This window comes from Cryptotermes secundus, unplaced genomic scaffold, assembly GCF_002891405.2.
Source record: "Cryptotermes secundus unplaced genomic scaffold, Csec_1.0 scaffold181, whole genome shotgun sequence".
NCBI classification, from domain to species: Eukaryota; Metazoa; Arthropoda; class Insecta; order Blattodea; family Kalotermitidae; genus Cryptotermes; species Cryptotermes secundus.
In genome coordinates, this window is record NW_019723906.1 from 1,212,611 (window position 1) to 1,223,689 (window position 11,079).

General features: G+C 41.8%; 1 protein-coding gene across 1 annotated transcript; it reads right to left on the minus strand.

Annotated features, from left to right (window-relative positions):
• Nucleotides 1-755: 755 nt before the first annotated feature.
• On the minus strand, nucleotides 756-4,320 carry LOC111861944 (cuticle protein 16.5). The gene is made up of 3 exons (XM_023846936.2): nucleotides 4,257-4,320; nucleotides 2,052-2,784; nucleotides 756-881 (listed from the first exon to the last, which is right to left on the minus strand). Exons 1-2 carry the CDS (start codon nucleotides 4,266-4,268, stop codon nucleotides 2,092-2,094), a joined length of 705 nt encoding a protein of 234 aa, XP_023702704.1. The 5' UTR covers nucleotides 4,269-4,320; the 3' UTR covers nucleotides 756-881; nucleotides 2,052-2,091.
• Between the last annotated feature and the right edge of the window lie 6,759 nt (nucleotides 4,321-11,079).

Sequence of the window (11,079 nt, forward strand, 5' to 3'; positions counted from 1 at the left end):
GGACTGATGGTACGCACCATTTATCGGTAGGGTATAGAGACTGGTAGAATATCATAGAGGGAAGCACAATAGATCAAACTGGTCGCGGTGCATGGGGAAACCCACCCTCTCTAAATAACTAACTAACTACATCATATCATTGTTCAGACATCCATAGTCATGTGCTTCTCTTTTTGAAGCAAAGATAAAAATTCATAATATAATGTGTTTAAGAAAGGATAATGGGTTATATATGCGTAGATTATCCACACTGTGGTCCTCTGGACTACAGTACCATATAGTCTATTAAATTCGTTCCAGCCATTCGTGGGAACATTCTACTTCCATCTTCAGATTCAAGCTGATTTTATTGTACTTGTTATCTACGTAACGACGTCGTTTGTAGCTCGTAAAATAAAGAGGATTAAATATTGGGATGATTAATGAATTCTGAATTGGAGAGAATGTGGAAGGAAGTGGTCGTGTCCTATTTGAAAGTACTATGGAAGGAACTGATCTGAGGGACGGAAGACGACCACAAAAAAACTTCAGAATAGTCTGTGTTCTGAATGAGGTTCGAACCGGAAAGCTCACCAGTACAGTTCAGAAATTTTATCAACTTGCTCGATTAGGAAGATGAAAGTAGAGCCTAGTCAGTTTTCCGCCATGTTGGAACCCACTTACCAGACTACACGGTTTCATAACCGACACGACCACAACGTGAATATTCACTGTCTTGCGAACTTCAAATCTTTTAGGACATGGAATATTTTATATTCTCAACAATTCTTTATTCTTAATGTACATTAAAGAAATGCATGATGTGTTAATAATTTACTCAGTAACTTAGCGCGTATGGATATCTTTGTCGTGGTCTCAAGGTCGCAGGTCTTGAGGGTGATCTGGAACAGAAGAATAGAGCAATGTTAGCTCCACTGGGGAGTATGGTACGAAACGGAAATGTTATTTACCCCACTTATACCACAGACAATTGGAAATATCCAACATAATATTCCTATGTATAATACAATATGGAGGTATATTCTGGCATCTGGAACAATGCACGTCGGTTCAGTGATAGTTTATGTTGTTTTGATTATCATTACAACTGAAGCCGGAGTAGCGTAGTCGGTATAGCGACTGGCTATGGGCTGGACGACGGAGGGGTCGGAGTTCGGGTCCCGGTAGGGTCAAGAAGTTTCTCTTCTCCAAATCGTCCAGACCGGCTCTGGGGTCCACCCAAACTCCTATCCAATGGGTAAAGGGAGCTCTTTCTCATGGGATAAAGCGGCAGGGGCGTGAAGCTGACCACTTACCTCCAGCTAGTGCCGAGGTCAAGAAAATGTGGATCTATACATCCACTCCTTCATACTCCTTCATGGCGTAGTGCTTAATTAGTTGAGCACAGAGAGCACTTTACCTTAATGCGGCCGGGATAACTCAGTAGGTATAGCGACGGGCCAGGAGCCGGACAGGCAAGTATCAATTCCGGGTAGAGGAAATAGTTTTCCTCTTTTCCACAGTGTTAATATCTGTTCTGGTGCCCACCCAGCTACTTATAAAATGGGCAGCTGGGTTAATTTCTCGTTGGTAAAGCTCCCGTGGCGTGAAGCTGACCATTCACCTCCATCTAGATTCGAAGAGGTGGAGTCCTCATAAGTCCTCATGACGTGGTTCTTAATTAATTGAAGTCCAGGTAAAACTATCCCTGTAATAGGCCGTGAAGGCCCATAGGGGTTTGAGACGTCGAGGCTTCCACATTTTCTAAACAGTGGGCTCACAGATGGCGGTGAGGTTGTCGGCCTTAAACGTCGGCAGCCCTTTACCACCAGGAAGATGACTGGTACTCATTTCTTTGCAGACTGAGTTGACCCCAAGGCCACAGCGCAGCTGGAAGGATTAGGTCAATTGAGAAAATCCAGTTACCTCATCGGGAATCGAACCCGCGATCTTCTGGCTTGTGGGATAGTGCCTCAACGCACTACGCTAACGCGCGCCCCCTCACTTATGAATATATACTTATTTGAGAGTTGCTAAATATCTTTCTTCAAAACATACTTTTAGATACATACCTCTGAGGTGGAAACAGTTTCTCCTGTGCCTCGAAGCCGGTCAGTGGTATTCATCCAGTCCGTGGCTGAATGACGGCGCGTATTCAAGCGAAGGGGCCTCATGAGAGAAGGAGACCAGAGGTGCTGCTGCCGTCTTGAAGCTGATAGCAGGTGCAGCGTACTTGACGATAGGTTCTGAGTGGATGCTCAGAGCGGGAACAGAGGCTGCGTACTTCAGAAGAGGGGCGGCCTCATACTTTACTACAGGTGCAGCTGCGTACTTCACAATGGGCGCAGGCGCGACGACAGGTGCTGCTAACTTTGCAACAGGATGAGTCACGTGTACCGACGTGGTTGTAGCATACGATGTTGCGACAGGAGCTTTCACGGCGGCTTTGATAGCCACGGGGGCAGGAGCATATTTAAGTAGAGGGGCTGGTTCGTAAGATTTCAAAATTGTGGTCGGTTCATATGACTTAATGATAGGGGCAGGAGCATAGGTTTTCAGTATAGGGCTTGCTTCGAAACTTCCTAGAATAGGGGATGGTTCTAAAGTTTTAAGAATAGGAGCTGGTTCGTATGTTCTCAGGATTGGAGGAGCTTTAAAAGCGACGGAGCCTATGGACGGGGCTGAATGGTATACTGCAGGAGGTTCGGCGTGGTATATTGGAGAGGCAGCGTAGGCAGGAATAGGCAGGGCAAATTCAGGCTCGCCCGCCAAAGCTGTCGGTATCAATACTGCAACAACACATACCTGAAAGAAAAAGAGAAGTAAATGAATTTACTCTATGATTTAGGCCACTCCATGCCTTATAACAATATTTAGAACTAGTTTTAACCAAGTTTTAGAACAATTAACTATAAACAGGTACACCGTACAGAAATTACTTACAAGTATCTACCTGATGATGACCTTATAATGTCGAAACATATCCCACAAAACTGACAACGTGGCTCACCAACAGCCTACATGCACGATAAAAAATTATACCGTATATGTTGTTAATGTCCTGTATCTCTTTTGGATACCATTAATTTGGTTGTTTGTTAAACTACTATATGTCATGCGAGAAGTCAGTTACAATGGCCTCGTATGGTCTTGATGAACATACAGGTTACTTTAAGAAGCGACGTCATGAATCAATCGGCAAGTGGAGGGGATCATTAATGCAATTACTTTGTTGTTTCGGAGCTGAGAAGAAGCAAAACTTGCTCTGAGTGTCTCTCTTGATAGCTGTGTCTTGTTAACTGCCTTCTGTATATAGGTTTTGCTCATGGCCAAATTTGGCGTCGGAGCATTTAATAGCACACAAATTTTGTCCCTCTTTGGCTTCCTGGCATGAAGGAAACCGACCTTGGACATTTGAGAGACTTGGTCTTCGTCACAACCAGGACGTTTCCCCTACCTCCTGTTGTTGCTCTACATTTTAGGACTACAATCAGAATAATGAGACACATCTGTAACATGTCAAATAGCATTACTTTTTCTGGACAAAATAATGAGAATCAATATGTATTTTTATCGCACCGTTTTTTTTTTCACGAATATTATCCGCTATCACTGAAAGCCTCTGTTCTTACCGGGAGAAATTTCTCTTCCGACCTACATTCTGAAGGTTCCCGATCCGAACACCTATTATCCTGACCATTTTCATCATGGTTTTCTTCGGCCCGGTCAGCAACTACCGGGATAGCGCCTCAACCTTGGCCACAATCTTTTACTTCCACTGCATTCCTACACACAGAACACTACGGCGCTAAAGAGTTTAGCTTCTGACTGCGCCATTTAACAAACCACAGATAAATAAGTAAATTAATGCCCTGATTTTTAGCCTAATTTCCTTGTTTTTGGAAAATAAAAGGAAGCTTATTACATCATAATGTTGTCTATGTGTCCCCCGCAATCAACTTTCTAATGCTGGAAACAGTTTTTGTGAAACTTGGTATGTACGAATCATAGAATTTGAGTCCATGTCAGTGGAATGTTTCATAAATCCCTCCCATCAATCTGTATCCATATATGTATCCCCTTACCATTGCTAGGCAACGCCTGGGTAAAAAGAATTACTGTTGCAACGGATACATACGCAACATTAAAGGAATTATTGGACGCGTTTTGTATGCGGCCTGTGTCGTGTGAAAGGAAAATAGTCGATTAGTACTTCCCACAATTTCTTGTTTTCGAATTAAATGAATGGGACGCCAAATTATGGTATGATCACCTACCAGCAGTTTCATGTTGAACCTGTTAGCAATTCTTCAGTTCGCGCTAAATTGTGCAATGAAACTGACGCTCTGCAGAAACGTTCTGCTTGCTTATATACTCACACATATGTGCTATAGTTTTTATTTTCTGTTTCTTTATTCCGAGCGATATACTTTTCAGTCTGTCGCTCTCGGGCACGCCTCCTCCACTGCAAGCGATGCTGCTGATACCTTTCACTCTCGATGGCATCCATGCAAGGCAATTAGAACATTCAGTCCGTATTGCGCCCCAATCTCGGAAGCGGCACGCCGCTTGTTCTGCTGTCCGAATGAATGGCAAGGAGGTCATTGAGCGGCATTTAGAGCCTTCAAGTACAGCAGCGACGGGGATCTCAGTTGAAGTTAGTCTTGGGTCGTTCTTCTCCTTGGCATGATTCGGGCTTGGACCTCCTTCGATTTAAGAGTTCAATACGTTCGCATGAGCACAAGCAGACAAACCCATAGCATGGGGAGTCTGACTGCGAAGCCTTTCACAAGTCGGCAAAATCCATAGCAGAGCAGCTGGCCAAGAAATTGCCTGCCATCTGTGGAACTCGAAGCTTCGCTACCGTCTTCTGAAGCACACGCCGCCCGAGGAAAGAATAGGATTAAAGGGTGAAGAATACGGATTTCTGGGTTTTAATGACGTGTAGGTCGGAGGAAGTCTGTTTCTGCTGGTTTTGTTCTTCGCCCACTCTTCGATCATAAAGATTGAGGAAGGATTTCTCCGAACAATACGGCGTCACAACCCAGAAGAACGTTCTCTTCGTAGTCACTGCAGTGATAGCATCGTATCCAACAGAGATTAGGGTGCATGGAAGTGAAAGGTCCAGTAAAATGTTGTTGCAGAGAGAATAATGAAGGATTGGAGATAATTACATAGTGAAGAGATTCATTTTGTCTACTCTTACTTACTTACTTACTCCTGGAGCTGAGCCCTTCTGGAGGAGCCGCCATTTCTACAGCTACTCAAGAATTTCCCAGCATTTTATGGAACCCGAAGGTTCATTACCGTGTTCACAGGAGTCCTCCACTGGTCCCTATCCTGAGTCAGATCAATCCAATAAATACCATCCTATCCTATCTCTCTAAGATCCATTCTAATATTGTCCACCCACCTACGCCTTGGTCTACCCAGTGGCCTCTTTCCTTCTGGCTTTCCCACCTATATCCTATACGCATTCCTCGTCTCCCCCATTAGTGCTACATAACCTTCCCACCTCATCCTCCTTGACTTGGTCATTTTAATTATACTTGGAGAAGAGTACAAGTTGTGAAGTTCCTCATTATGAAGTTTTCTCCAACCTCCCGTCACTTCATCTCTCTTCGGTCCAAATATTCTCCTCAACACCCTATTCTCAAACACCCTCAATCTATGTTCCTCCCTTAATGTCAGAGACCAAGTTTCACACCCATACAGAACCACCGGCAAAATTATAGTTTCGTATATTCTAATTTTTTTTGTTTTTGGACAGCAGACGAGAAGACTGGACTGAATGGTAGCAAGCACTACCCCGAGTTCAATCTCCTCTTAATTTCCTCCTGAATTAGGTTTCGGTCTGTTATCTTCGTTCCGTTTTGTCTACTCAGCGTCTAGTTTTGCTAGAGTAAAGTCAAGAAGAATTGAATTGACGGAACATGTAGTACTCATGTGAAGAAAGAAAAACGCACAAAGTTGTAATAAGAATAATTTTAAAATATATACAGATTATTAACATCAAAGAGAATATTACAGAAATAGATCTTAAAAAATCCGATTTGCATAAACCAGGGTTAGAATACAGTGAACGCAAAGGCACACTTGATACATACAGTCAAGAGCACACCAGCGAAATACAGGAACAGCCGCACTACATTAAAAACATTAAGAAAGTATCAAAAACGAAATGAAAGTAATAAAATGAACGGTACTCGATTAGTGCGCAGTGCACTAGGATTCCTCATGTGAGCGTTGCCTGAAGATGGCTTTATACAGCCGAATATATAGCCGAAACATGTAGCATTATAATAATGAATATATATTTTAATAATTTAATAGTTTTAATAACATCTTATGCACATAACGACCACTGTATGGATTAAAGTGTGAATCAATGTTATTGACTGTTGCATTACACTCGTAGACTGTAAATTTTATAGAATACTAGTAAAAATGGAACCTCAGTGCAACACGATGCTTAAATATAATACTAGAATATATGCCACTGACAGAGATTTCAAATACAGTAAACCATCATTCTGTTTTTTGAAATCAGGTCACTTTCTCACCGGCTGACCCTTAAAACAGCGCTCCTCTTTACCAGTTACGTCCTAAGTAACTGTAAGTTACTGTAAGAAGACCCTAAGCAGAGAAATTAGTTACTATATCTTGTACTACTAAATATTAATAATATAATAATAATAAATATTATGTATATTGTAGCATATTTGCTCAAGGCAAGAACTTTGAAGCCAGCAGACAGAGCCGTTGCTAAGGAAGAGCCCTGCAAACATGCCTGTCGTCGAGTGGGGCGGGCACCCCGGGACCTCCACAAAACACAAACAAAATCCACACAAATCCAAAAGTTTGTGACGATGGTACATCAGTACAAATATTTTGTTTCCGGACATTAACCATGGTCCTGACTTTATCTAAGACATCATTCGCTTTATATTTGATAACATAACGTTTCGGAGACTGGATTCTGTCTCCGTCTTCACGTAAAACCTACTTAGTTGGGAGATAGGGACTACCTATATCGATTGGACCTAATTGAGTAAGTATTACCTGAAGACGAAGACAGAATCCAGTCTTCGAAACGCTGTGATTTGAAATATAAACAAAATGGTATTTTAGATAAGTGCAGGGCGATAGATAACGTCCAGAAACATAGTATTTGTAATAACCCACACAATTTATTGAGGCGTTTGTTTGTCTATAATTACGAAAATTAGTTCGTAATTTTAGTTATTATAAAAGATAAAAGGTAAAGAAATGTCATAGACTAAATTTTGATAGTGGCACTTACATTTTTATTACGCCAGGAACCCCACAGCTGTAAACCCGGCCTTGGTTATCATGGACACCCTATGTATAGGGCCATGGGTTATCATGGACACCCTATGTATAGGGCCATGAGTTTTATCGCAGTTACGTGCACCATTCCTTCTCTTCGATCCTGAAAGTTCAAGCAGTACGTTCCTCTGGAACGTCGGTAAACTTCCACCGGCTTACGTGACATCACATCCATAAAAACAGTCCTCTCCATGATAATCAGAACTTCAAATCGACATATTTATTGCGTTTGTTTAAATTACGGCTCTACAACCCCTGTGGACCTTCAGTCTTGAGTGGGATTCGAAACTCACGATCCCAGTGTTCGAGCGGGCGAGAACATTTCGTTTCTTAGACCGTGCGGCCACTGTGACTGGCCCTTGAAGATTAAACAATATTTAAGTTATCTAGCATAGTTGGTTGAGGCAACTGTGCTACAAGGCTAAAGGTCGCGGGTTCGAATCTCGATTAGGGGATTAAATATTTTCAATTTACCTAATCTTTCCAGCTGCCTTATGGCCCTGGGGTCGACTCAGCCTCTAACAGAAATGAGTATCAGGAATCTTCCTGGGGGTAAAGGGTGGCCGGCGCATAAGGCTGGCAATCTCACCGCCACCTGTGAGCCGATTGACTAGAAAATGTGGGAGCCTCGACATCTCACAACTCTATGGGCCTTCACGGCCTGTTACAGGGATAATCTGATCTTTTACCTTTTTCTTTCCCAGCACGTACTAACCTTGGTACTTTCGAAATCGTCATGTGGTGTCTTGGAATATTTTAGAGTGTATCTTCATCAGATAGTGACTCAGATATTTACTTCATAATTACAAAGTAATCAGGTTAATTTTCCAATATAAGAAAGGAACCAGGTCTCTCTGAAATCAATGATCCTTTCTTCCGTATTGTTGCCTACTCAAACAAGATATTTTACACAGACTATAGCATTTTGGACTACCTGTTCAGTTTACTGATGTTATTGACTCAAAAGGGCTTCTTAGATAGAACTGTACTCCAGTCACGAAACAATTCCGCTGACTCCATCACGTGACATTCTTTTATCACAAAAGAAACATCAGCAGAAGTATATAAATTTGCTCGTTCAGGAAGATGGAAGTATAGCCGTATGTGTTTTCCGAAACGCTGGTATCCACCTACCAGTCTAGACGGTTTCATAACCGACACCTAAAAATTACTAATATTCATCTTCATGAGGAATTTAAATACAGTAGGAAAGTATTACTCTTAATTCTTCATTTTTTCTTTTATTCCTATTATACTTTACAAGTGCACAATGTGTTAATAGTGTGACATGTAGATCCATTGCTAGGCAACGGCTAAGTAAACACATTCCCGCTGCAACGAATACGCAGACAACAATCTAATTACTTTCGTTTCTATACAACGGCGATGTACATTAAATACAAAAATAGAGGAAGTGGTGTTTTCTATGGGTTCGCCTCGTGACTATATAAATAGCAGAGAACAGAATCAAATTAGAACGAGAATGGAGCGAATCCTCGACAGTCCAGGAAAAGGGTTTGGTTGAAAACTGATTGTGAGTTATTGTAACTGTTTGTGATACCTAGTGATTTAAAAGAAAGTGTTAAAAATGAAATCATCCAATGTAAACCCCGTCTTATAAGTCATCTATGCATGTGACAATATTTTTCACTCAGTAACTTAGTGTGTATGGATATTTGTATCGTAATTTCAAGGTCACAGGTGCTTAGGGTGACCTGGAACAGATTACTAGAGTGATGTTAGTAGTACTGGGGTGTACAGTGAGGAAAACGGAAATGTTGAGTATCTGAAATGTACTTCATACAGTGTTCAATATGCAACATAATATTTGTACGAGTATAATACAATATGGAGTTAAATTCTCCTGTAATCACTTTTTTTTTCTGGTAATGGTTTGAAAACGGCAATGCATATAGATTTATTGACGGGTTATATTGTGCCGAGTATCATTATATCTAAAACTAAACAATATATTTTTCTTCCACTGTCATGACATTTCAACATTTGTGTAGCATATTTGAAATTGAATTTCATCTTGAACAGTACAGTTCAGTATGGATCGGAATTAAACCAAAGTTCTTTTAAAATACTAGTCACGAAGCAATTACGCTGAAACAGGCACGTAACGTTCTCATATCACAAACTAAACATCAGTATAAAACTTGTAAAACGTCACGAGTTTATTTTTCTCCTGTATATTCAAGAAATATAAAACTCGAATCGACGTTAGGAAACTGAATCTTTTCTCGTTTCGAAGTGCAGACCAACTTGATCTATAATCTCAAAATCTTGATTTGCATGGGCGTGTGAGATGTGCGTAACATACATCTTGGCTGGCAGAACGAGTGTATTACGTAATTTCCTTACTGTGGCGTGGGAAACAGCGCACTCAGCGGTGTGGGGCAAGGAGATGAACCAGTGACCTAGATGCAAGTTCTTCATTTGCCTCTCCTACCAAGCGGAAGAGTGTTATTTCAGGAGGAAGTTATGTCTGTGAGTGGGTGTCGAGGTTCACGGTCAAGGACGTCCCTTTAAGGCAACATGGCTGCCTCCAGCTATCAGAGCGCTTTCGTGATGTCACGGAAAATGACTTTAAGGTACCATTTTAATGGCAGAAGAATGTGCAAGGATGCACGAAGTCTGCGCTGCTATCAACTTGCCCTACAAAATCTTTTGAAACGATTATACTTCGGATAAAGATATTTCTGGCGCCATAATTATGAAATAGCACAATTGTGGAGTTCTTTTGTGTGGAGGGGGGTTAGCATTTTACGACTTTACCAGCATATGCGAGCGTAGATTACGGTATACGCCCGAATACAAGACTCACGACAATCGTGAGAGAAAAATATGGTCATGGGTGCCGTAGGGGCTGAAACCAAGACTTACTGATGACGAAACCAGGGTTATTTGCCCACTCGACCGTCCAAAGGACGACCCCCTATTTTTCCAATGAGAAAATCAGAAAACAACGTTTCATTACAGAATTCAATATGTACGTGTAGTACTGAGGGATACTTCTCTTAATCATCTATACACTTTTTCTTAAGGTCTACATCATTAGGTAACCGCCTCTGTGGTCTAGTGGTCATTGTTCCTGGCTACAGATCCAGAGGCCCCGGGTTCGATTCCATGCGCTACCAGATTTTCTGAGAAATAGCGGGTCCGGAAAGGTGTCCACTCAGCCTCGTGAGGATAATTGAGGAGCTATTTCAAGGAAATAGCAGCTGCGGTGTAGAAACCCGAGATTAACGACCGTGGGGACCCGTTGCACTGACCACGTGACACCCTCTATTAGCAAAGTTGGCACTAACTTGACCGACAAGCGACGGTCGCTCAGTCGGTATAGCTCGCTTGCGGACTACAGGCCACGGAGTTTTGTTTGTTTCGTTCTAGAATATAAGCTGACCCCTCTTTCTTCTCAAGCAATATTTGAAAAAGAAATCTCGCCTTGTATTCAGGATAATACGGTATAGGGGGTCGCTGGTTGGATTGTTCATGAATGACGAATTGTAAAGTATTTGGAAGGAAGTGGTCATGGCCATATAGAGGTACTATCCCAGCAGTTGAATAAAGGGGTTAAAAAAACCAACGAAAAATTCAATCGATCTAGCCTGTATCCTGGCTTATTTTGGAATCGATCTCTGTAACATTTGTGCTTTCGGAGGTGTTCAGTTCGAATTTCGGCCGTGCTGCAATGTTACCGCCTGTACATGAGCTTTTTCTAATCTTAGCTTCCATTAGTTCTTT